Below are 24,035 nucleotides of genomic sequence, written 5' to 3'. Positions count from 1 at the left end.
ACCACCTCGACTTACTCGAGCTAGGCATGCGATTAAATGCCCGCCCCTGCGTCCCCAACTCTGAACATCATCTTCCCCCGCTTCATATTGTCATCATGGTCAATAATACCACGTCTACGATGACTGACAACAAGCCTTACATGACTGATGCCGTGAGCAAGCTCCTCTGCACGATCGAAGACGCGCGGGCATCCGGTACCGCTGTGGACCCCGCCAACGTCAAGACTCTCCTCACACTCAGCGAGGGTCTCGCAACGAACGGTCGATTCGACCTCATTGGATCACTCCTCGCTGCGGGCGCCATTACCGCGGCTGAGTCCGGGAATCTCAAGCCTTTCTTCACGGCTCAGACCCAGGGGGCTACAACGAGCCTTACTCAGACCATGAGGAAGTTGTGGTATGGGTCTGAAAAGCATCGCCACCAGGAGAAATGGACTCGGACCTTGGCTGAGATCCGGGAGTACATGCTCACTGACGCTGAAGATCATCCGGAGAGACTGCTCTGCTACTGGTCGTCGCCGCGCGAGGTGGACCGCTACCTCAGCGACATGAAGAACGAGGCGGGCGGCTTTCTGCGGACTCATCCCATCAGCAGGGAGGGAAGGGACTTGCTCTGTCATCATATTGCGCACGATGCGCGCAGGCTTGGTCTGCTGGAGACTCAGGCGGCCACGGGGTGTGAGGGCGTGACGGTGGCAGATATGGAGTCAGATGAGGGTTGGTGCAGCGTGGCGTTGCCTTTGCGATGATCGGCTCTGAAGTCATCTCCCACTTTGTACCTTCGTATCATTCGCTCGATTAGCATGTATGAGTCCATACCGTATCAGCCAAGCCAAAATGTTCGCTGTTTGCTTTGATGTCATCCGGGTGTCAGCCAGACGCTCCGGGCCTGGGGAAAGTGTACACCATATATTGTGGACCTCCAAATCAGGTTTGGTGCAGCTAGAGTAACTAACGTTGGCTGACTGGTATGTGCATCACAAAAGAAGCCATGACGTGAGCCAATGAACCGTGCATGTCCCATATACCATCTTACGCTGCAATGCCAAATTTACCAGCAGCCTCGTCAAATAAGCTCGATTTCGCCGCCAGATCAAGCGCGAAAGGGTGTGATGGTGCAGCTGCGGAGAGCTTGCTGGGAGGCGTCAGCACAATGTCACTCCATCTGCGTTGAACCCCTCGCAGTCGTCGTCGTCGGTCCGTCACTTACCTCGCATACCCCTCCAACCCCAAGCTTGTCCCCACCGCCAATACATCCCCATCCTTGTCCCCGCCGTCCCTTTGAAGCGCCTCCTGGATATCCGCCTTAGCCTCCTCCACGTGTGTGAGCAAGAGATGAGCGGCCGCATGGCCTGCGAGCACAGGTCCAGTTCGGCCGGAGGGGAGCTGGTAGAGCTCTTCAAAGTAGTAGTAGGATTGGTGCAGAGGTCGAGCGCCCTAATTATCAGCTACTGCTGCTTATCATGACGGAAGTAGCCGAAGCAGCAGCGGATACTTACGGTCTTGAGTCCGATCCAAGCTTCCATGGCCTGGATCAGGGTCGAATCATTCCCGATCTTCTTGGCGGACTGATAGGTGCTCTGCGCGAGGTCACGGCGGTCCAGCGACAGAAGGAGCTGTACCAGAAGCGCAAGGCTATATTGTCAGCTTGTCATCGCTCTCACAGACGTTGTAGCTCACCACTCCAGGTCAGTCTTAGCCGAACCCTCCGTAAGCGTAGCCACCGCCTCCTCCTTCTCCCCCTCTAAAATGAACAGCGTCCCCGCCATGACCCTGACCACCCCCTCTTCGATCTTCCGCTCCTCCGATCCCTCCTCTTCCGTCTCGTACTCCAAGACAAGATCCCTCACTTCATCTACTACGCCCGCGCGCCCCGACTCTGAGGTCAGGTACGTAGCGAGCGCAGCGACGGCCTTGGCAGCCGGTGAGGGGGCGCTTTCTGCGAGGAAAGGCTTGAGGACGGCTTGAGCGGCGGAGATGGACGGAGGGGAGAGGGCGAGGTTTGCACGGGCGATATAGAGCGCGCGGGGGAGGGCGTCGGCGGAGGAGTCGGAGGGTGAGTGGGGCTGGGATGAGGCTTCGGTTATACAGGCTAGGCAAGAATCAGCATATCTCTTAAGTTATACCATGTTGATGTGTCCGGCGATGGTCTCTCATGCTACAGCGGGAGGGATAGCATACCTTTGTAGGAAGCTAAGAGAATTAGCTGACGTTCTCATACAAGAACGCGATCCGGAACGTGTCGTCCCGGAACTCAGAAAGCAGCCGAACGACGACATACCCTGGTAGAAAAGCTGTTTCACGTGGTATAGCGAGTCGGCTTCCATCTTATTGCTTGTCTGTCGGATACTTTGTAGGTTGGTAATGATGTAGTTGGGATGAAAAGGCAGAAGTGAGCGTCGACTGAGATGCTCGTTGAGCTTTGCTCCGCATTCCGCGTCGCGTTGGCAGGTCCGTGCGTCCTTGTTCAGCTCACCACGCCCAGCAGGCCGTCGGCGTGGCCATGCAAGGAGTCGAACGAGCCCACGCAGTGATCAAGGGGTCTTCGGAGGTCTGAGGGATTCCAAGGTATGCAGAGCATTGCATAGGACCCTCAAGGGCAGGGGCAATGTAACGCCTCTATAGACAAGGTACCCCGACTCCCTTCTATGTCCCGCCTCCTCAATCAGTGAGCCCCGTATCCGTGTATGTACAAGCTGATCCGTCTATATTTACCAGGATATATGCTACTATGGTCCCTCTCTTGACTCCCTCGCTAGTCATCGCTTGCTTCCTGAGCGGCACGTCTTGCCGCCTTGGCCTGGGCTGCAGCGAACGCCTCCTCGGCCTCTTTCTGATTATCGATCCACCGGAATTTGGTTGATGGGTAGGTCGTTTGAGAGGCAGCTTCGGCGTCGGCAAAGAAGAAGACGAGCCCTGGGGCGCTGTGATATCAGTGATGAGCTTGCACAACAAGTAGACGTGCGACTTACGCTGGTCTGACGCGAGAGCAAGGGAGTCCTGTTTCCGGTGTATCGAGAATAGAGTGGAGCATCTCCTGCTTCTCGGCACCGGATACGACAAACACTGCTCGGTAGCAATGTGTGAAGACGGGCAGACTGGACAATGAGCTCTGTCCACTTCCGCCAAACAAAGACTCACGTCATGGTTATCCGCCTCTTGGGCCCTCTCGGCGCATCCTCCATAAAGCTGACCCACGCATCCCTTTCACTGAGAATCTCATGACCCGGGAACAAACTCGCCGTCTCCCCATCTGGTCCCATTCCCAGCAACATGAGGTCGAACACGGGATATCGTGCCGCATTTGACGCAGCAAAGTGCTGGATCAATTGCTTCTCGTATTGGTCCGCCAGCTCCTCAATATCGTCAAGGAGCGAAGGATCTATCGTGTGGATCTGGGATGGGGGAATAGGGACGGTGGAGAGGAAAGAGAGGTAGTTGGAGTGGTAATTTGAGTCGTCGGAGTCGAGGGGTACGGCGGCTTCATCGCAGAAGAAGACCTCCCTGGGAGTGTCAGTCACCATCAGAGTTCATAAGGTCTGGAATGGCTTACCATTTGTCCCATTGTACGTCCTTTTGTCCTACCAGTCCCCTCAAGTTTGCAGCAAGTGTTCCTCTTGACAGGGCAATGGTGAATTTGCCTCTCTTCTCTACTGCATCGCGCTGAGCTTTGACGACAAAGTTGGCTAAAGAGTCTGATATGATCAGCTATGTCCCGTCCTGACCGAGCGAAGGAAGCGAGCTAGCTCACCGACTAAGACGTCGTTGGACGGGAAAGAGTAGAAGACGGGAGGTGCGGGAGGTTGAGGGGGCATTTTGGTGGATGAGGAAGAAGTGGGTGGAGTGATGAGGGGGAGATGGGTTCTGGCGAGTAAGACCGGTCGCTCTGTCCTTGGTCACGAGTCAAGTGGCTTGCCGTGAAAGGTGGTTGTAGAAGGGGTCCTTGGATAACGTCAAGGAATTGATTGAACGCGTGAATTCCCCCTTGACTCGGAATTGGCTGATAGTGCGGAGGTAGACGGAGCGGACTCGGTCGGCGTCGTCTGGGGCCGCGGGGGAGCTTCCTGCCTGGAGGCTTCGGCTGCGTATGCTTGGCCTCAGAGCGGGAGCGGGCTTGCCTAGCGCCGAAGGAGGAGGAATGCTCAGCCGGTCGGCGAGGCGAGATATCCCTGGAAAGCGGTGCAGAGCTCTCTTTAGGGTCCTTGCGAAAGATTCTTTTTGTTTCGCTATGGATGGGTGGTGGCAGGGAACGATGGACGAGTGGGAGGGGAGCTATGTGTTGCGGTGGTGGTATATGCTATGAGGTAGAGAAGATAGAAGATGGATGATGCTGGAATGGCTGACAGCTAGTGGGGAATCCCTTTTCTTGCCGCTTTCGGCAATTTACAGATCTATCGTTACGTAAATGCGGCTGCAGTCCCGTGCGTCCGTTACCGTTGTTGCTGCAGCAGCCGATGGTCCGCGATCGGTGGAGGTGTACTCACCACTATACATACCGCAGCTAGCTCATACACCCCCTAGGGAACTCCTCAGGCATACTACAGCGAGAGCAAGCTACTCAGATTACCAGAAGGGCACAATGTCGGGCCAAATTATGTGGGGAAAGTGAGTATCTACAGCATCCGCTCTCCTCGCTTCCTTGTCGATGTGTTCGGACTGACCGGTCAGGTTCGCCGTATGGTCAACGATCAGTAAGCTCTCAGTCTCAGGGGGTGTCCAGAACGGCTTCGTCTGATCCGCTGCAAACTGCCTGATGAAGGAGCTGATATGGCCGCAGTAATGGCCAGCGGATGGGGTATCATGACATGTGAGTTCGCCATGGCTTTCAGGAGGAACCGCTTGCTGATTCAACAGGGTCCACCCCCACAGAGCAGCAGTTCTACGATGTGCGTCTTCTTTGGATCCTCAGAGCTCCAGGTGTTCGCTGACATATCAGGCATTATCACCCGAATTGAAGCGCAAGATGGACGACGTCAGGGCGCAAAGGGCGGGGAAGAATGAGATCCGGGACAAGCTCGAGGTGAGCTAGTGACATGTCATGTTGATCTCATGACACCAGAGCTGACTTGTAGAGCGCCAGTGCATCAGACCAGGTGGTGTGGGCAGACCAATTCGCCTCGGCAAAGACAAATACCGGGAATCGGAAAGTATAATCGCAGCTGCAGTGCTGAGGATCATTTCAGGTTCGCAGACAAGACCACACATGTACCAATACATCTATAACACATTGCTCACAGTCTGCCACCCTGTCTAATCTAACCTACTCACACCTCACATCACTGCCAATTCGTCAAAGCACTCTTCGCCACATCCCTCAATCCATCGGTTCGTAGGTATCATCCCAACCATCACCGCCCACCTTGGCCAGTGCGCTGGCAACCCACAGACTACTCGATGCGATGTATCCGGCAACGCTCGCCCCGAATCCCAACGTCTTGCCCTGTTTGGTTCAACATCCAGTAAACCGTTCGTAAGCCTCGCCTCAGTAAAGTCTGTCAAGCACGAAGCAGCCTTGGTGACTCGTTCGTCTTCAAGAGCCGAATTCAGAGTGGCGTTGAGGCTCGTGAGCGCGGGTGAAACGTACTCATTGATGCCCGAGTGGAGCGTTTGGCTCTGGTATGCGGAGTACAAGCCGCCAGCGGCGATGAGCGCCCCCAGCCCAGTGAGAGCGCAAGCCTTGGCGGAGGGCAGGTATGAGGACCGTAGAGAATTAGGACCGGCAACCTGCGTGGATCCGTTGTCGTCGTGCGAGGGCAGCGATGGGTTTGCTTGTCGGCCCTTCCCCGCCCTTTGCCGAGTTGTTCGCCCCGTCACTGCCTTCTGTCGGGCTCTTGAGTGACTTGACCGCATCTGGTGACGAGTCATCTTTCCCCCTCACCTTGCCAGCATGATCAGCCAAGGACACCGCCATATCCCCACCGCCAGCCTTGGGCGTCGCCTGGTCTGTGTTTGTGGATCCGGCCCCCTCCCGTGACGTCTTGCTCTGATGTCCTCCCAAGTTACCAGCGCTCCGGATCCTTCGAACCAGGTTGGCAACAGTGTCGAGCTGGGTACCCTTGATTCCTGACGGCCTGGCGCAGATGGTACCGTCAGTATAGGCAGGGTTCAAGAGCCTGTGGACCAGCGGGTGGGGCTCCCGGAGAGGAGTAGTATCACTGGACTCGCTGGCAATCGGTAGTACCGGCTGTGTGCTTTCAGTCCTGACCATGGCCGGCATCTTGGAATCGTTGCTTCTCGGAGGACCTCGCATGACGGGCTTGACGTCTGCCCCGGAATCTTCCTCCTGTACCTGCACGTGGGGACTGGTGGCCGCAGCGAACGCCAAGCGGGCGAGGTGACTTGCCCCACTGTACGTCGCCTTGGTCCCCCACCAAGAAAGTTGACCGGCACCATTGAGGACCCAGGATCCCCCATTGGGCAGCAATGGCCAGCCCCAGTGCAAGTGCATCTCGGGTCAGCGCACTTGGCCAGAGTGGCCAATTGGCGAAACCATTCTGTGTATCATTACGACCTATAGCGCCGGTGGATCTCTCTCATAACACAATCCCTAGAGTGATTGTGATTTGCCAGATTGAGATCACACGCGCGCTATATCGATGACACAGAAGGTTTCGCCAATTGGCCACTCTGGCCAAGTGCGCTGACCCGAGATGACTTGCACTGGGGCTGGCCATGCTGCCAATGGGGGATCCTGGGTCCTCAATGGTGCCGGTCAACTTTCTTGGTGGGGGACCAAGGCGACGTACAGTGGGGCAAGTCACCTCGCCCGCTTGGCGTTCGCTGCGGCCACCAGTCCCCACGTGCAGGTACAGGAGGAAGATTCCGGGGCAGACGTCAAGCCCGTCATGCGAGGTCCTCCGAGAAGCAACGATTCCAAGATGCCGGCCATGGTCAGGACTGAAAGCACACAGCCGGTACTACCGATTGCCAGCGAGTCCAGTGATACTACTCCTCTCCGGGAGCCCCACCCGCTGGTCCACAGGCTCTTGAACCCTGCCTATACTGACGGTACCATCTGCGCCAGGCCGTCAGGAATCAAGGGTACCCAGCTCGACACTGTTGCCAACCTGGTTCGAAGGATCCGGAGCGCTGGTAACTTGGGAGGACATCAGAGCAAGACGTCACGGGAGGGGGCCGGATCCACAAACACAGACCAGGCGACGCCCAAGGCTGGCGGTGGGGATATGGCGGTGTCCTTGGCTGATCATGCTGGCAAGGTGAGGGGGAAAGATGACTCGTCACCAGATGCGGTCAAGTCACTCAAGAGCCCGACAGAAGGCAGTGACGGGGCGAACAACTCGGCAAAGGGCGGGGAAGGGCCGACAAGCAAACCCATCGCTGCCCTCGCACGACGACAACGGATCCACGCAGGTTGCCGGTCCTAATTCTCTACGGTCCTCATACCTGCCCTCCGCCAAGGCTTGCGCTCTCACTGGGCTGGGGGCGCTCATCGCCGCTGGCGGCTTGTACTCCGCATACCAGAGCCAAACGCTCCACTCGGGCATCAATGAGTACGTTTCACCCGCGCTCACGAGCCTCAACGCCACTCTGAATTCGGCTCTTGAAGACGAACGAGTCACCAAGGCTGCTTCGTGCTTGACAGACTTTACTGAGGCGAGGCTTACGAACGGTTTACTGGATGTTGAACCAAACAGGGCAAGACGTTGGGATTCGGGGCGAGCGTTGCCGGATACATCGCATCGAGTAGTCTGTGGGTTGCCAGCGCACTGGCCAAGGTGGGCGGTGATGGTTGGGATGATACCTACGAACCGATGGATTGAGGGATGTGGCGAAGAGTGCTTTGACGAATTGGCAGTGATGTGAGGTGTGAGTAGGTTAGATTAGACAGGGTGGCAGACTGTGAGCAATGTGTTATAGATGTATTGGTACATGTGTGGTCTTGTCTGCGAACCTGAAATGATCCTCAGCACTGCAGCTGCGATTATACTTTCCGATTCCCGGTATTTGTCTTTGCCGAGGCGAATTGGTCTGCCCACACCACCTGGTCTGATGCACTGGCGCTCTACAAGTCAGCTCTGGTGTCATGAGATCAACATGACATGTCACTAGCTCACCTCGAGCTTGTCCCGGATCTCATTCTTCCCCGCCCTTTGCGCCCTGACGTCGTCCATCTTGCGCTTCAATTCGGGTGATAATGCCTGATATGTCAGCGAACACCTGGAGCTCTGAGGATCCAAAGAAGACGCACATCGTAGAACTGCTGCTCTGTGGGGGTGGACCCTGTTGAATCAGCAAGCGGTTCCTCCTGAAAGCCATGGCGAACTCACATGTCATGATACCCCATCCGCTGGCCATTACTGCGGCCATATCAGCTCCTTCATCAGGCAGTTTGCAGCGGATCAGACGAAGCCGTTCTGGACACCCCCTGAGACTGAGAGCTTACTGATCGTTGACCATACGGCGAACCTGACCGGTCAGTCCGAACACATCGACAAGGAAGCGAGGAGAGCGGATGCTGTAGATACTCACTTTCCCCACATAATTTGGCCCGACATTGTGCCCTTCTGGTAATCTGAGTAGCTTGCTCTCGCTGTAGTATGCCTGAGGAGTTCCCTAGGGGGTGTATGAGCTAGCTGCGGTATGTATAGTGGTGAGTACACCTCCACCGATCGCGGACCATCGGCTGCTGCAGCAACAACGGTAACGGACGCACGGGACTGCAGCCGCATTTACGTAACGATAGATCTGTAAATTGCCGAAAGCGGCAAGAAAAGGGATTCCCCACTAGCTGTCAGCCATTCCAGCATCATCCATCTTCTATCTTCTCTACCTCATAGCATATACCACCACCGCAACACATAGCTCCCCTCCCACTCGTCCATCGTTCCCTGCCACCACCCATCCATAGCGAAACAAAAAGAATCTTTCGCAAGGACCCTAAAGAGAGCTCTGCACCGCTTTCCAGGGATATCTCGCCTCGCCGACCGGCTGAGCATTCCTCCTCCTTCGGCGCTAGGCAAGCCCGCTCCCGCTCTGAGGCCAAGCATACGCAGCCGAAGCCTCCAGGCAGGAAGCTCCCCCGCGGCCCCAGACGACGCCGACCGAGTCCGCTCCGTCTACCTCCGCACTATCAGCCAATTCCGAGTCAAGGGGGAATTCACGCGTTCAATCAATTCCTTGACGTTATCCAAGGACCCCTTCTACAACCACCTTTCACGGCAAGCCACTTGACTCGTGACCAAGGACAGAGCGACCGGTCTTACTCGCCAGAACCCATCTCCCCCTCATCACTCCACCCACTTCTTCCTCATCCACCAAAATGCCCCCTCAACCTCCCGCACCTCCCGTCTTCTACTCTTTCCCGTCCAACGACGTCTTAGTCGGTGAGCTAGCTCGCTTCCTTCGCTCGGTCAGGACGGGACATAGCTGATCATATCAGACTCTTTAGCCAACTTTGTCGTCAAAGCTCAGCGCGATGCAGTAGAGAAGAGAGGCAAATTCACCATTGCCCTGTCAAGAGGAACACTTGCTGCAAACTTGAGGGGACTGGTAGGACAAAAGGACGTACAATGGGACAAATGGTAAAGCCATTCCAGACCTTATGAACTCTGATGGTGACTGACACTCCCAGGGAGGTCTTCTTCTGCGATGAAGCCGCCGTACCCCTCGACTCCGACGACTCAAATTACCACTCCAACTACCTCTCTTTCCTCTCCACCGTCCCTATTCCCCCATCCCAGATCCACACGATAGATCCTTCGCTCCTTGACGATATTGAGGAGCTGGCGGACCAATACGAGAAGCAATTGATCCAGCACTTTGCTGCGTCAAATGCGGCACGATATCCCGTGTTCGACCTCATGTTGCTGGGAATGGGACCAGATGGGGAGACGGCGAGTTTGTTCCCGGGTCATGAGATTCTCAGTGAAAGGGATGCGTGGGTCCAGCTTTATGGAGGATGCGCCGAGAGGGCCCAAGAGGCGGATAACCATGACGTGAGTCTTTGTTTGGCGGAAGTGGACAGAGCTCATTGTCCAGTCTGCCCGTCTTCACACATTGCTACCGAGCAGTGTTTGTCGTATCCGGTGCCGAGAAGCAGGAGATGCTCCACTCTATTCTCGATACACCGGAAACAGGACTCCCTTGCTCTCGCGTCAGACCAGCGTAAGTCGCACGTCTACTTGTTGTGCAAGCTCATCACTGATATCACAGCGCCCCAGGGCTCGTCTTCTTCTTTGCCGACGCCGAAGCTGCCTCTCAAACGACCTACCCATCAACCAAATTCCGGTGGATCGATAATCAGAAAGAGGCCGAGGAGGCGTTCGCTGCAGCCCAGGCCAAGGCGGCAAGACGTGCCGCTCAGGAAGCAAGCGATGACTAGCGAGGGAGTCAAGAGAGGGACCATAGTAGCATATATCCTGGTAAATATAGACGGATCAGCTTGTACATACACGGATACGGGGCTCACTGATTGAGGAGGCGGGACATAGAAGGGAGTCGGGGTACCTTGTCTATAGAGGCGTTACATTGCCCCTGCCCTTGAGGGTCCTATGCAATGCTCTGCATACCTTGGAATCCCTCAGACCTCCGAAGACCCCTTGATCACTGCGTGGGCTCGTTCGACTCCTTGCATGGCCACGCCGACGGCCTGCTGGGCGTGGTGAGCTGAACAAGGACGCACGGACCTGCCAACGCGACGCGGAATGCGGAGCAAAGCTCAACGAGCATCTCAGTCGACGCTCACTTCTGCCTTTTCATCCCAACTACATCATTACCAACCTACAAAGTATCCGACAGACAAGCAATAAGATGGAAGCCGACTCGCTATACCACGTGAAACAGCTTTTCTACCAGGGTATGTCGTCGTTCGGCTGCTTTCTGAGTTCCGGGACGACACGTTCCGGATCGCGTTCTTGTATGAGAACGTCAGCTAATTCTCTTAGCTTCCTACAAAGGTATGCTATCCCTCCCGCTGTAGCATGAGAGACCATCGCCGGACACATCAACATGGTATAACTTAAGAGATATGCTGATTCTTGCCTAGCCTGTATAACCGAAGCCTCATCCCAGCCCCACTCACCCTCCGACTCCTCCGCCGACGCCCTCCCCCGCGCGCTCTATATCGCCCGTGCAAACCTCGCCCTCTCCCCTCCGTCCATCTCCGCCGCTCAAGCCGTCCTCAAGCCTTTCCTCGCAGAAAGCGCCCCCTCACCGGCTGCCAAGGCCGTCGCTGCGCTCGCTACGTACCTGACCTCAGAGTCGGGGCGCGCGGGCGTAGTAGATGAAGTGAGGGATCTTGTCTTGGAGTACGAGACGGAAGAGGAGGGATCGGAGGAGCGGAAGATCGAAGAGGGGGTGGTCAGGGTCATGGCGGGGACGCTGTTCATTTTAGAGGGGGAGAAGGAGGAGGCGGTGGCTACGCTTACGGAGGGTTCGGCTAAGACTGACCTGGAGTGGTGAGCTACAACGTCTGTGAGAGCGATGACAAGCTGACAATATAGCCTTGCGCTTCTGGTACAGCTCCTTCTGTCGCTGGACCGCCGTGACCTCGCGCAGAGCACCTATCAGTCCGCCAAGAAGATCGGGAATGATTCGACCCTGATCCAGGCCATGGAAGCTTGGATCGGACTCAAGACCGTAAGTATCCGCTGCTGCTTCGGCTACTTCCGTCATGATAAGCAGCAGTAGCTGATAATTAGGGCGCTCGACCTCTGCACCAATCCTACTACTACTTTGAAGAGCTCTACCAGCTCCCCTCCGGCCGAACTGGACCTGTGCTCGCAGGCCATGCGGCCGCTCATCTCTTGCTCACACACGTGGAGGAGGCTAAGGCGGATATCCAGGAGGCGCTTCAAAGGGACGGCGGGGACAAGGATGGGGATGTATTGGCGGTGGGGACAAGCTTGGGGTTGGAGGGGTATGCGAGGTAAGTGACGGACCGACGACGACGACTGCGAGGGGTTCAACGCAGATGGAGTGACATTGTGCTGACGCCTCCCAGCAAGCTCTCCGCAGCTGCACCATCACACCCTTTCGCGCTTGATCTGGCGGCGAAATCGAGCTTATTTGACGAGGCTGCTGGTAAATTTGGCATTGCAGCGTAAGATGGTATATGGGACATGCACGGTTCATTGGCTCACGTCATGGCTTCTTTTGTGATGCACATACCAGTCAGCCAACGTTAGTTACTCTAGCTGCACCAAACCTGATTTGGAGGTCCACAATATATGGTGTACACTTTCCCCAGGCCCGGAGCGTCTGGCTGACACCCGGATGACATCAAAGCAAACAGCGAACATTTTGGCTTGGCTGATACGGTATGGACTCATACATGCTAATCGAGCGAATGATACGAAGGTACAAAGTGGGAGATGACTTCAGAGCCGATCATCGCAAAGGCAACGCCACGCTGCACCAACCCTCATCTGACTCCATATCTGCCACCGTCACGCCCTCACACCCCGTGGCCGCCTGAGTCTCCAGCAGACCAAGCCTGCGCGCATCGTGCGCAATATGATGACAGAGCAAGTCCCTTCCCTCCCTGCTGATGGGATGAGTCCGCAGAAAGCCGCCCGCCTCGTTCTTCATGTCGCTGAGGTAGCGGTCCACCTCGCGCGGCGACGACCAGTAGCAGAGCAGTCTCTCCGGATGATCTTCAGCGTCAGTGAGCATGTACTCCCGGATCTCAGCCAAGGTCCGAGTCCATTTCTCCTGGTGGCGATGCTTTTCAGACCCATACCACAACTTCCTCATGGTCTGAGTAAGGCTCGTTGTAGCCCCCTGGGTCTGAGCCGTGAAGAAAGGCTTGAGATTCCCGGACTCAGCCGCGGTAATGGCGCCCGCAGCGAGGAGTGATCCAATGAGGTCGAATCGACCGTTCGTTGCGAGACCCTCGCTGAGTGTGAGGAGAGTCTTGACGTTGGCGGGGTCCACAGCGGTACCGGATGCCCGCGCGTCTTCGATCGTGCAGAGGAGCTTGCTCACGGCATCAGTCATGTAAGGCTTGTTGTCAGTCATCGTAGACGTGGTATTATTGACCATGATGACAATATGAAGCGGGGGAAGATGATGTTCAGAGTTGGGGACGCAGGGGCGGGCATTTAATCGCATGCCTAGCTCGAGTAAGTCGAGGTGGTCTAGCCATAAAGGATGTCAGGGACCAGACGCGTTCGGTCCAGGGGCGAAATCCTTTTCCTCATCTGTTGTTCATGCGCAGTCACAACGCGCGAGGTGCTCCAAGAGATTCTGCTACGTCCTGTCAGCTGTGAGGGGGCGTCAGGTAGATCAACCCGATGAGCCAGCAGCTCAGTCTCGCGTAATTAGCAGTAAGATATGCGTGAAACCGGTGACTTTGCGGACATTCAGCTGGTCACAAGGCGGGCAATTATGACAAGATCGTAAGCAGGGTTTGAGCCAGAGAAGTCATGGCAACAGCCATATCGATGGCCCCAGCCTGCCATGACAGGGTCGCTCGCAAGTGACATCACATCTTGGCTTGAGATAGGACGTCCCGAACGGTCAGAATGCCCTCCGACAGGCCGCCAATGAAGCGATGAAGCGCGTCAGCCACCTCGTCTGGCTTCTCCTGGACGAGCTAAGGGTATCAGCGCTGTTCCCCTCACTACAGTTTGACGCCGACTCACCAAGTGACCACCATCCATGACCCGCTCATTCGAGCCGAGCTTCGGCCTCCACACCATCCGCGCCGTCGCCTCATCGCCCTGCGTCGACCGGCTATCTCCCGCCATCAAGAACCCCACCGGAACATCCAGCTGCGCCAGCCTGTCCCACCCCTCCGCTATGCCTGTCGGCTCCGCAAAGACACACCCTTCCGCCCAGGCCGGCGTAGCGAGCTGGACTGCCCCATCCTGTCCTGGCAGGGGAACAAACCCGTGTGAGAGATATAGTGCCCAAGTTTCTTCGTGCCAACTCGCGTAGAAAGGCGAAGAGCGGACTTTCGCGGCATCGTCCAGAGTAGGCCAATCTGACCGGCGTCGAGCGGCAGCATTGACGAGTGGCCAGACCTTGGAGAAGTTGGCGTCGAGCTTGAGGGTCGACCGGGGCGGGTGGTGTGCAGGACACATGGGCTCGACGAGGAAGATACCGTGGAAGAGTTGTGGAGCTTCGGCGGCTGCTTGGACCCTGACAGTATCAGCTGCTAGAACACTGCATGAGCCCTGCAGCTGGAAGCGATCACCCACAACGCGTTCCCGCCGACTGAATGTCCCACTCCGATCACCTTCCTCCTCTTGGTTGCCTTCCCTTCCCTCCACGTCAGCACCTCCTGATCGGGATACTGCTCCCCTTCGCTTCCATAGACGTGCTGTAGGAAGTTGACGATATCCCTCCCGCCGTCGCTCCATCCGTGCACTCCGCCAATCCGGTCCGCATTCAGGTCTATTGACGCAGCGTGATGCACGTCGTCAAAGAGCCATATCTCGTCCACCTGTGTCTTCTTCGTACTCGATGAAGATGAAGCCGATGTCCGCCTGAGCGCGGGCTCGCCGAAGGTATCGGACGGGTCAAATGCGTCTGCTTCGAGCAGTCTCCGGAGAGTCGGATGCCAGCTCTACGGTCTCAGCTGATCTGATCCTAGAAATGCAGATGACCCAAGCAGCTAAACTCACCTCTTTATGGAAGCCATTTGCGTGCGTCACAACCAACGTGACCCCCTCAACCCCTTCGCTAGCCCCATCCCTCCTCCACCGCTCTCCAGCCATAAATAACCCCTCTCCCTTCCCTGCCGCCCCATTCTCGAATCCTCTCGCATCGAACCGCTGCCTAAGACACTCCCGCGCCTCTCCCTCATTCCGAGCCAATCGCTCTTCTTTCGTCTCGCCCTGCTTGGGCGGTTCGAGCTGGAACGGCTTGCTCTCGCGCCGGAGGGAACCGAATGAGTCATTGAACCGCCTCGGATAGGCAGCAGGGACGATATGGGACGTCCGCGTCCATCCGGCTGGGACGTCTGCTATTGGTGGTCGATCAGGAAGGCGCGGAGGTGGGAGAGAGGAAGTGGGAGGGGAGGTGTAGGGGATGTAAGGGGGCGGAGGGACTACGGGGACGACCGAGCTCGGCTGTGGTGGGCGAGCGTACGAGGGGTTCTTGCCGACTGCTTTCTGGACCTGAGTCGACATCTGGCGATGAGCTGAAAGCTTCGGTAATGCTCTCAATAGCGTCAGGGCGGGTCTCATCCTCCTGTGCGAAGTGCAAGAACGCAAGTCCACCCAAAGCAAAATTCGACTTCAAATTCCTTCGGCTATCGCCTTTACCCGTGCCCGATGGGCCCGATGACCGATCCTCCCGGGCCTATCGATAGCAGCACAAGATATGGTATGCATTGGCAGTCTAAGGCATGCACACGCCGGGTTCAAGCTAGCTGGACCGCGGTCAAAAGTCTCAGTAAAAGAGATGGTCAAAATCAGAGATACGAAGAAGGTGGTTTTGGTTTGGCAGAATTATAAGTCTTTCCTAGGTAATAGTCGTTAAGGGGTCGTAAAGGTTCAATATGTTCATGATGTATACTGATCATCCCCGCTCTACCAGACTATAGCTATCAGTATGTGTCTTGCGGGATGAAGGAGATTCCAGAAACTCACCATAAGTCGCAGGCACAACTCCTTCCCGCCCGCTGACCGGTTCTCGGCAATACCACCACTCCTCACTCTGCTGATCATCCAGGACAATCACCCTCTGTCCCGCCCGTACACTCATCTCCCCTGGTTGGAGATCCGGCCCATCAAAGTCATACCGCATCGTCGTCTCCCTCCCTCCTTCTTCCGACTCCTCCTCATCATCCCCGGCTCCCGCATAATCGCTCACTCCGGAATCCCGAGTCTCCCTGGACCGGTGCTTGGCCGCCGCAATGGTCGCTGCGGGCGTGGCACCGATCAAAGTCGCCTCGATCGCATTCTGGACGGTATGAAGGACATTCTGGTGCGTCGAGGAGATATCACTGCCGTTGTCGAGGTCCGCCGGGTCCTTATTGTACATCTCTTGGTGGGGGCGCTTCCGTTCTTTCCGGCGGAGGCAGTAACCGATGAGCAGGAAGAGGAGTATAAGGAGCAGAATGAGACCGGTAGCGATCGCCATAGCGACCAGGACGACCAGCCCGACGGCAAGGTATCGTCGGATCGTAAAGTCGAAAGAGCTCTCCGACCAGAAGAGGTTGGACGAGCCGGCGAGACCTCCACCCGAGCTGATACCCGCGAGGTAGGGGTATGACCGGGACCCATCATACAGCGCCGAAGTGGCATTTCCGACAGAGTCAAGGTAGAGGTTCCCAGACATCATGAGCATACGGTCCCGCTCCATGAGTCCGGTCCCGGTGTGTTCCTTTTGCAGCGGGACGAAGGCGAGCTGGCTGACGATGGATCCGGGAAGGAGTGAGGAGTTTTGGGCGGTCCAGGAGTTGCCGGTCCACTGGGATAGGTAAGGAGTGTTGTCCGAGGTAGAGTAGCCGGCAGCATAGATGGACGAGGCGTTCTTGTTATCGACCGCCACGGCGAGTGCCGGGCCAGGCAGCGAGCCGAGCGGACGCCACGCTGCCTCGGAGAAGGTGTACGAGGCGAGGTACGAGGTCTCGCCAGAGGGAAGCACGAAGGAGCCAGCTGCGACCAGGACGTCGTGTTCGTTCTGCAGATCAGCACAAGTAGCAAGAAGCAGTGATAGAACTTACGCCCGCAAAGTCGATAGCCCTGACTTCCCCGCTCGACAGCCCGCCACCGGGACTACTCCACTGCGCGCTTCCCGTGTCCCACAGGCACACCGCCGCACACGCCAGACTCCCCGCCGACCCAAAGTTGCCAGCCACCACCACCGTGTTGGTAGACTCCCTCTGCTTAATGACATCAATGACCAGGGCCGATCCGGTCTGCGCGTTCAGAGCTGGGATACGACTCGAGGACCACTGTCCTTTCGCCAGGTCATACGCGACCAGCCCAGATCCAACGCCTGTGACGTTGACGCCTGATCCTGCGGCGTAGACCGTGTCGCCAATTACCGCGAGGGTACGGACTACACCTCGGACCGAAGGAGTAGGTCCTGAAAGCGCGTTGTTGGCGTAGAAACCGAGTCCGCCGATATTGTTGTTGGTGGTTGAGAAGTTGCCGCCAAGGATGGTGATCTGGGGTCGACTGCTGGCGGACGAGTTGGTCCAGAACCCGCCGGCGAGAACAGCTGGAGCGACAGCGGTGGCTGCGGGAATTGCCGGTGCAGGGGCGCGAGGGAGGAGGTCGCGCGTGACAACGGGAGCTAGGACGGCGGATAGGCGAGAAATCCAATTCGGCGGCTGATGCCGAGGCTGAAGGCTTCTCTTGGCGGGAGCAGAAGCGGACGCGCCAGACCCGGTCGAGGAGAACGTAACACCTTGGAGGGTGGAGATCTCCGCACCGTTCGAGCCGGTTGATAGCAGCGCGATGCCGTTCACCGAGTTACTACTCGCGCCAAGAACGCGACCAGCGAGGATGGTGTTCCCGTTTCCGACTGGAGATGCTGCGGACAGCGTGCCGAAAAGGACGCCCGAGGTAGACCAGGATGAAGAGGAGGTGTCGTAGATAGCATATCCGCCTGTTGAGGTGGACGAGCCATCTGCAGCAAGGACGCTGGTGAAGTTCCCGACAACCATGAGCTGGTTGTTGCTGACTGACAAGGCAGTGACGGCCCCGTCGACCCCGCCGCCAATGGCCGACCAGGACTTGGCCGAGGTGTCATACCGGACGATATGGCGGAACTTGGCATTGCTCCCGGTGGCGGTACCGGTAAAGTTGCCGCCGAAGTATACGTTCTGGCCGATAGCGACCGCGGTATGGACAACCCCATTCAGTCCGCCCTCCGGCAGGGAAGCGGTGGTGTTTGAGGCTGTATCGATGGATAGAACGTTACTCCAGTTGCCCGTTCGTGCGAATTGACCGCCGACGTAAATGGTGTTTCCGACCGGCACGACAGCATTGACTACCCACCCGCTGGCGCCGGCGGACCCGTTCCGTGCCGAGCTCAACGCGAAGCCGACCCGAATGAGAGCGGTCTCTGTTGCGTTGGGCAAAGACCCGCTCGCGGCGTTGACCGTCCCGCCTCGCGCCCACTCAAAGACGCCGAAAGAGCTTGCTTGGCTGGAGCTGCCGACGCGAGTGGTATTGGTCACTATAGTCCCGTTCTGACCGACGATTCCGCCAGTACTGGTCTGAGGAGTCTGGCCGGGGCTGCCAATGCCGGTAAGGACGAGCTCGACGCTTTGAGCCACGATAGACAAACGCCCCGATCCAGTCCCGTCCGGCTGCCGAGCGAGGGCGAGCATGACCGTAGCTGAAAAGTCGGAGCTGGTTTTGTCCATCCAGCCAGAGAAGATGAGGATGCTTCGGTCGGTATCGGTGACCTGAGAGATGGTGCTGGTATAGCCCTGACCGTCCGCGCGGGGGAAGATGGTCATGTCGACGGTGGTGCGGCTGCCACAATCCTCGGTCTTGGAGCACGCCGGGATTGGGAGGTAGACGTCGTAATACCCCGCGGAGGAGACTTGGGGATAGAATGTGACCGAGGGGTAGTTGGGTGGAGGATTTGCAACTTGTGCTTTGATGTAGTAGGCGACCGTAGCGGCGATGGAGGTGTGGACTGTCCCTTGTGTCCAGTCGCCGGTGCGTTGAACCGATGAGGTACTTGCGCCGGGGCAAACACCTGAGTTGCCATCCGAGGAGGACGAAGCAAATGCACCTTCAAATCAGCCAAGTCCACATGGTAACGCGAAATGCTTACCTGGCGACAACAGCTCCACACTACTCAGTCCCGCGCCCTGTCCGATCCACGTCTTGAGCTGCATCTGCAGCCCTGTCATATTCCTCGGTCCATCCGTAAAGACAAAGTCCTGTCCTCCGACGCTAGGATCGGTTGACAAGGGGCAATGATCCCAACAGGTCGCATTCTTGCCGGTCTTGGGGTCGGTATACGTCATGTTGAGTTGCAGATTGTCGGGTATGCTCGTTAGACTGGAGCGTCAGCTAAATCTACAGCCCGCAAAACGTGCTACTCACCAGAAAGTGGTCGTCCCTCTGCCTTCTACCAACCCATTCCGTACCCTTGCTCCTGACGCCCTCCAAAAGTTGTATCCAAGCAGGTTCACATCCGACACCTGATTCTCCACCGCCAGCCAGGTCCCGCTTCCCGGACATAGCATGACTCGCGGGTCATTGTATCTTGGGTCCGCTGTCGCAGGTCCCGCCGTGATTGTTAATTGCCCTTCCGCGCTGCTGGACGCAGGAAGCGTGACGGGTGTGAGGAAGCCGGAGTTGCCGATTGTGGAGGTATTGGAGGGTGCTGAGGGTGTAGAGGTGTAGTTGGAAGTGATGTTGCGCGTGGAGTTGGAGGAGTAAGTGGTTGAGAAGGACCCGCCAAAGAAGAGGTTCGAGTTGGAAGGGTTTCGAGAGATGGTCGATACCGGACCATTCAGCCCGGTGAAGGGGATGGCCTGCCATGACGACGAGGATGTCGACCAGAGCGCGATGTTGCTCCTGTTTCCGTTTGGCCCCTGAAACTGCCCTCCTATCCAGACCTCCTTCCTGTCCGAATCGCACGACAGCGTATTGACCGGTCCTGACAGCCCCGACCCTATCGTCCGCCACTGTGAGGTAGACAGCGAGTACGCTGCCAGATTGGAGGTCGTCTGACCACCTATGGCCGTGAAGGACCCTCCAACGTATATCGTTCCATTCCCCTCCCCCGATATCCAGCACACATCATTCACCACCCCTCCCGCGCTCGTCACCCCTATTGGCCTGTACCCGCCATCTCCGGCCCGCAGGAACACCGTATCTCCTTCCGCCGAGAACCGGGGTGTTGACGACGAGGATGATGAAGCCGAAGCGAACGGACTTTGCTCGGACCACCAGTCGAGCCCCGCGAAAGATCCGCCGAGCCCGACCGTTCCCATCCGCGAAAAGTCTACCGCAGGCAGGGAGGCTGGCGCCGGGGTACCGCCGAGGACAGGAAGGATGAAGGGGAGGAGGATAGCGAGGAGGATAGGTTGGCGCGACATGTTGAAAGGGGTGCGAACGCTGATGTCCGAGCGTCGAGCGGTTGTTTATCGTAGAGAGTGTGAAAGATTGGCAGCATGCATATCCTGCTATCGCGTGTCCGGATAATGCAGGCGTAGAGGCGACAATGAGTGGAGGTGTCCAAAGTGGTTGGAATGCGAATGTCGTAGTCGGAGTTCTGATTTGTCTCGAGGGGAAGAAGTGAAACAACAACCCGGTCGAAATGTGAAGGGATGAAAAACAACGCGACGGGGACGGGTCGCGCGTGGGGTATCGACGGGGCCTCTTCGTGTAGATAGAAGGGGTATACGGAATGCCTCTGCGAGGGCGGGAAAGGGGAGAGATGGGTGTGTTCGAAGTGGACGAGTGGCTGAGGATAGTTTGTTGAGTGACGAGGCACAGCAACAAGGTTCAGTAGCCTCGGAACCAAATTTCAGACGCGACGCGCCTTCAAAAGTGGCACATCTGAAACAAGCTCTGCCGTCATCGGCTGGACTCAGCTGGGGTCGTCTGGGCTGGTAACTAATAGCTCCCAATAGGCTGGCATCAGAGGGGACAAGGCGCAAAGTATATCAAGTGCTTCACATTTCTAGTAGACTCCCAATCGATCCAGGCGCCTTCCAAATTTCTGTCAGTCCCACCAGGACGGACGGATAAGAGCTGGGCAGCGCGCCTCGGTACTGTCACGGCTCTCGTCTTCGCTTGCGAACGACACTCGTCATCCAAGCCAGGTGATCTGCGACCTCTTCGACCTTTCCTTCATCGAGACCTCTCCAGCTCCCATTTTCTGCAGTCCTTTCCGCCTCGATGTGTTTTGCGATATCAGTCGGCCAGTCCCAGAATGAGTGGGTGTCATTGGGGCTCTTGTAGGTCTCGCTCATCATTCTGGATACCTCATAATGCAGGCTCTCCTGATGCTGTTCCGCTGATGCTTGATCAGCGTATGCGGAGGGCAACGAGGTGACGCAAATGAAAATGGAGGGAGGATGCTCACAAAGGGTCGACACATCAAGGAACACGCGCGGCTTCTTCTCCAATTCGTCGGAAGTAATCAGATTGCCGGCTTTCTCTGCGATCACGTCCAACACGCGCCGCCTCACGCCCTCGTGGGTGATCTTGTCGCTCCGCTCGATGAAGGATAGGACTTTCGCTTTCGCCTCCTCAGCGTCCTGGACTGTACCGGGGCCGGTCAGCCTCGTCTTGAAGTAGGTATCAACCTCTTTCCAGGTGATGATGGGATCGGTAGCAAGTGACATTGACAGACAGAGCGGCTCAGTGGTAGTCAGCAGGAAGGGTAAGGGTGCTGAGTGGTGGTAGTAAAGGGTGACGGTGGCAAGTGATGGACATTGGATGCAGAGAGGGGCGGAAGTTATAGAATATTGTCGCCTCTTCTGCAACCACGGGGGACGCCTGAGGGATGCGAGAATCGCTCCAGTGCGGCCGGTGTCCTGCTTGTCCTGCTATACGGGGGGCGAGGCCAAAGGAGGGCTCAATTGAGACGTGTCAGCAAGCCTTTCAGTCGGACCCTCCCTTGATGTGCTCGAGCACGTCAGATGCCGACACTCAGGCCAGAGTCGCCAGACTGGAGCAGCTGATGTCAAAGGACGGGCGAAAGTGGTGTCTCAACTTTATAGCCCCGTAGGATTGGTGGACAATGGGATGATGGGCAATAGGCATCGCTACCGATCAGCAGCAGGGCAGATGCGCAGTGATGCTGCCATGGAGGCGGAGGTCTTGATGGCCGCTGCGTCCATTACTCAGTCGTCAATGGTTTTTCTCGCCTAGGGGCACACTGATCGTCATGCTACTCCCTTTTTCGCGATCATCGCTTGAGGAGTAAGGACAGCAATGAAGTGCATCAGCAGGCCCTTTCCCGTTACGAGCCATGGAGCTGATTGTCCCGGCCGGCCGCAGCACTACGGTCATCCCATGCCATCTAGCTCTTGGTACGAATTTACGATGACATTGGTCGGATTTACTAGAAGCGCCCTGGTTTGTCCTACAGTAGCAATACATGCGTGCTCGAGGCAGATCCAGAAGTCACATCACGTACAAGGGGACAGCTGCTATTTGGCGCAGGGACAGAATCGACACAAAGACACTGGTCTGACCTCACTCGTCCCGGAAACCGGATGCAGGCTCGTTCGTCTCGTCACCTACAGACCCCTTGACTGTGACATAGGTCGCGTCTTCCTGTGCGTCGCGATGAGCGACGTGTAGGCTGACGGCCATATGCCGGGTCGCTGCCTCCAACCATTGTTCGGCAGGTAGGGATTGTCCAGTCGAGGCTGCGTTCTTTCTGCGTCAGTAATATCTGTGATGCTTCGGCGAAGATCTTGAAAGACCCCCGCTTATAGCCCTGGGGAGAGCAGCACTGGCTGCCCAGCCGTCAAAGACGATGAGTTGCAGGGGGTTGCGCGCAAAGGATCGAGTAGCTGATTGCGTTTCCACACACGCATCGCGGTGCTGCTCTCGATCTGGCGCCATCCCCTGTTGTGCCCAAACGCGTCGCATATCTACTGGCGCCGCAGACAAGGGTGGTGCCCAGTAAAGGAGTGTCGCATGAGCTGAGGCCTCTGCAGACAGCAAGACCCGCCACCCAAGCCGCCACCCGGCCTGCAGAGCTCTGTCGCCACTTTGGCTCACGGGCAGTTAGGCGCACCAGAATCGCCGCGCCGAGGGGCTCTTCCCAAAGTAGGCGCCGCAGCACTATCGGTTAGCCTCGACGCGATTAACCGCGCTCTCCACCTTTCCATCAACCTTCCACGCACATCCACCGCCATCATGGACAGACAAGCCAGCAGCTCCAAGGCATACCGCAACCCCATAGTCAGCGACGGGTCGGATGATGAAGATCTGGACGACCTGGATGGTGAGCTCCTGTCGTCCCCTTGGCGAGGCGCAACGAGCTGATCAGACAGATGTCCTCGCGGGATTCAATCAACCCAAACCTAGTGCACCAGTATCAGCACCTCCTCGGGCATCCGCAACCACATCCACAGTGACCGTTTCTAGCTCTTCGGCGGCTCCCCAAGCGGGCGGTGCGGAAGATGACGATGGCGACTTCGAGGCGTCATTAGCGGGCGAGATGGAGCAGCTCCTGCGTCAGCTCGCGGGCACGCATATTCCCGGCCCTATGCCTGATGTGGACGGTGCAGACCCGGACGATCCACCCGCAGCTGGTGCCGGAGCCTCAGCTGGCTTGCCCAAAGGGCTAGGCGGAGCGGGGAAGATGTCAGCAGAAGAGGAAGAAGCGGCGTTTCAGAAGGCTATTGAGATGATGCTGTCCGGAGAAGGACTCGAGGCGCTGGGACTGGACGGGAAGGGGGCTGGAAGCGCAGGAGGGGCTTCTGGGTCTGGCTCAGCCTCTCGAGCCGCAGCAGGAGGCGCGGCGCCTGGTCAACCGAAACCAACATTCGACGAAACGATCCGGCGGACGATGGAGCAGCTCGGAAGCAAGGATACGCGAGGAGCAGCAGGGGGGGATGGGGAGATGCCTGATCTGGCGGCGCTGTTAGCAAAGCTGGGCCAGGAGGGTGGGCTGGGAGATGGGGACGAGGATGATCTAGGCGGGCTGCTAGACGGGATGATGAGCTCGTTGATGACCAAGGAGGTATTGGAGGAGCCCATGTCGGAGTTGGCTTCCAAGGTGAGCTAGCCGATCCTGGTTCCGGGTAGTAGCTGATACACTAGTACCCCGCATACCTCGCTTCCCCACCGGCGGGCGTCTCGGCGGAAGATATGGAGAAGTACCGGCGACAGTCCAAACTCGTCGACCAGATCGTGGCGACGTTCCGGAAACCTGGGTATTCGGCGGACGAGGATGGTCAGGAAATAGCGAGGCTAGTAGGGGAGATGCAGGATCTGGGGGGGCCACCCAAGGAGATTATTGGGGACTTGCCAGAGGGCTTGGTGAGCTCATCTCTCGGTTATCTTGAGAGCATAAGCTGACCAGGTAGGACTTTGGAGGGATGGGTGGAGACGAAGCATGTACGATCATGTAGATGCCAATGCACTATACAAAAGAAATGGGTACTACGGCTTTGCTTCTCA

General features: G+C 57.2%; 13 protein-coding genes across 13 annotated transcripts; 6 read left to right on the top strand and 7 right to left on the bottom strand.

Moving 5' to 3' along the window:
- Window positions 1-95: 95 nt before the first annotated feature.
- On the top strand, window positions 96-749 carry MKK02DRAFT_41725 (uncharacterized protein; the record flags this gene model as incomplete). Its single annotated transcript, XM_053091681.1, has 1 exon — window positions 96-749. One exon carries the CDS (start codon window positions 96-98, stop codon window positions 747-749), a length of 654 nt encoding a protein of 217 aa, XP_052941856.1.
- A 283-nt stretch (window positions 750-1,032) lies between these two features.
- MKK02DRAFT_41724 (coatomer epsilon subunit-domain-containing protein) lies at window positions 1,033-2,327 on the bottom strand (the record flags this gene model as incomplete). The annotated part of the gene is made up of 5 exons (XM_053091680.1): window positions 1,033-1,135; window positions 1,211-1,437; window positions 1,500-1,635; window positions 1,681-2,092; window positions 2,282-2,327. The coding sequence occupies 5 exons, from the start codon at window positions 2,325-2,327 to the stop codon at window positions 1,033-1,035; spliced, it is 924 nt and encodes a 307-aa protein (XP_052941855.1).
- A 428-nt stretch (window positions 2,328-2,755) lies between these two features.
- On the bottom strand, window positions 2,756-3,815 carry MKK02DRAFT_21080 (uncharacterized protein; the record flags this gene model as incomplete). Its single annotated transcript, XM_053086360.1, has 5 exons — window positions 2,756-2,924; window positions 2,973-3,098; window positions 3,142-3,504; window positions 3,554-3,695; window positions 3,752-3,815. 5 exons carry the CDS (start codon window positions 3,813-3,815, stop codon window positions 2,756-2,758), a joined length of 864 nt encoding a protein of 287 aa, XP_052941854.1.
- Window positions 3,816-4,779: 964 nt separating this feature from the next.
- On the top strand, window positions 4,780-5,153 carry MKK02DRAFT_41722 (uncharacterized protein; the record flags this gene model as incomplete). Its single annotated transcript, XM_053091679.1, has 4 exons — window positions 4,780-4,807; window positions 4,855-4,886; window positions 4,937-5,020; window positions 5,073-5,153. The coding sequence occupies 4 exons, from the start codon at window positions 4,780-4,782 to the stop codon at window positions 5,151-5,153; spliced, it is 225 nt and encodes a 74-aa protein (XP_052941853.1).
- A 118-nt stretch (window positions 5,154-5,271) lies between these two features.
- MKK02DRAFT_31028 (uncharacterized protein) lies at window positions 5,272-6,448 on the bottom strand (the record flags this gene model as incomplete). Its single annotated transcript, XM_053088192.1, has 2 exons — window positions 5,272-5,850; window positions 5,879-6,448. The coding sequence occupies 2 exons, from the start codon at window positions 6,446-6,448 to the stop codon at window positions 5,272-5,274; spliced, it is 1,149 nt and encodes a 382-aa protein (XP_052941852.1).
- A 202-nt stretch (window positions 6,449-6,650) lies between these two features.
- On the top strand, window positions 6,651-7,824 carry MKK02DRAFT_31027 (uncharacterized protein; the record flags this gene model as incomplete). Its single annotated transcript, XM_053088191.1, has 2 exons — window positions 6,651-7,217; window positions 7,246-7,824. The coding sequence occupies 2 exons, from the start codon at window positions 6,651-6,653 to the stop codon at window positions 7,822-7,824; spliced, it is 1,146 nt and encodes a 381-aa protein (XP_052941851.1).
- Window positions 7,825-7,942: 118 nt separating this feature from the next.
- Window positions 7,943-8,316, bottom strand: MKK02DRAFT_41719 (uncharacterized protein; the record flags this gene model as incomplete). Its single annotated transcript, XM_053091678.1, has 4 exons — window positions 7,943-8,023; window positions 8,076-8,159; window positions 8,210-8,241; window positions 8,289-8,316. 4 exons carry the CDS (start codon window positions 8,314-8,316, stop codon window positions 7,943-7,945), a joined length of 225 nt encoding a protein of 74 aa, XP_052941850.1.
- A 964-nt stretch (window positions 8,317-9,280) lies between these two features.
- MKK02DRAFT_41718 (uncharacterized protein) lies at window positions 9,281-10,342 on the top strand (the record flags this gene model as incomplete). The annotated part of the gene is made up of 5 exons (XM_053091677.1): window positions 9,281-9,344; window positions 9,401-9,542; window positions 9,593-9,898; window positions 10,000-10,125; window positions 10,174-10,342. The coding sequence occupies 5 exons, from the start codon at window positions 9,281-9,283 to the stop codon at window positions 10,340-10,342; spliced, it is 807 nt and encodes a 268-aa protein (XP_052941849.1).
- Window positions 10,343-10,770: 428 nt separating this feature from the next.
- On the top strand, window positions 10,771-12,065 carry MKK02DRAFT_41717 (coatomer epsilon subunit-domain-containing protein; the record flags this gene model as incomplete). The annotated part of the gene is made up of 5 exons (XM_053091676.1): window positions 10,771-10,816; window positions 11,006-11,417; window positions 11,463-11,598; window positions 11,661-11,887; window positions 11,963-12,065. The coding sequence occupies 5 exons, from the start codon at window positions 10,771-10,773 to the stop codon at window positions 12,063-12,065; spliced, it is 924 nt and encodes a 307-aa protein (XP_052941848.1).
- A 283-nt stretch (window positions 12,066-12,348) lies between these two features.
- MKK02DRAFT_41716 (uncharacterized protein) lies at window positions 12,349-13,002 on the bottom strand (the record flags this gene model as incomplete). Its single annotated transcript, XM_053091675.1, has 1 exon — window positions 12,349-13,002. The coding sequence occupies one exon, from the start codon at window positions 13,000-13,002 to the stop codon at window positions 12,349-12,351; it is 654 nt and encodes a 217-aa protein (XP_052941847.1).
- A 442-nt stretch (window positions 13,003-13,444) lies between these two features.
- MKK02DRAFT_35728 (Alpha/beta hydrolase family-domain-containing protein) lies at window positions 13,445-15,095 on the bottom strand (the record flags this gene model as incomplete). The annotated part of the gene is made up of 4 exons (XM_053089250.1): window positions 13,445-13,555; window positions 13,605-14,103; window positions 14,163-14,530; window positions 14,589-15,095. 4 exons carry the CDS (start codon window positions 15,093-15,095, stop codon window positions 13,445-13,447), a joined length of 1,485 nt encoding a protein of 494 aa, XP_052941846.1.
- A 131-nt stretch (window positions 15,096-15,226) lies between these two features.
- Window positions 15,227-19,984, bottom strand: MKK02DRAFT_41714 (cortical protein marker for cell polarity-domain-containing protein; the record flags this gene model as incomplete). Its single annotated transcript, XM_053091674.1, has 5 exons — window positions 15,227-15,267; window positions 15,558-16,593; window positions 16,637-18,666; window positions 18,709-18,938; window positions 18,984-19,984. The coding sequence occupies 5 exons, from the start codon at window positions 19,982-19,984 to the stop codon at window positions 15,227-15,229; spliced, it is 4,338 nt and encodes a 1,445-aa protein (XP_052941845.1).
- A 2,867-nt stretch (window positions 19,985-22,851) lies between these two features.
- MKK02DRAFT_21377 (putative peroxisome biogenesis protein peroxin 19) lies at window positions 22,852-23,986 on the top strand (the record flags this gene model as incomplete). The annotated part of the gene is made up of 3 exons (XM_053086406.1): window positions 22,852-23,631; window positions 23,676-23,894; window positions 23,942-23,986. 3 exons carry the CDS (start codon window positions 22,852-22,854, stop codon window positions 23,984-23,986), a joined length of 1,044 nt encoding a protein of 347 aa, XP_052941844.1.
- Window positions 23,987-24,035: the final 49 nt, after the last annotated feature.

This window comes from Dioszegia hungarica (assembly GCF_025882075.1).
Source record: "Dioszegia hungarica strain PDD-24b-2 chromosome Unknown MKK02contig_32, whole genome shotgun sequence".
In the NCBI taxonomy this organism is placed as follows: domain Eukaryota; kingdom Fungi; phylum Basidiomycota; class Tremellomycetes; order Tremellales; family Bulleribasidiaceae; genus Dioszegia; species Dioszegia hungarica.
Note: the sequence above shows the minus strand (reverse complement) of the source record. Positions and strands in the feature narration are given on the sequence as shown.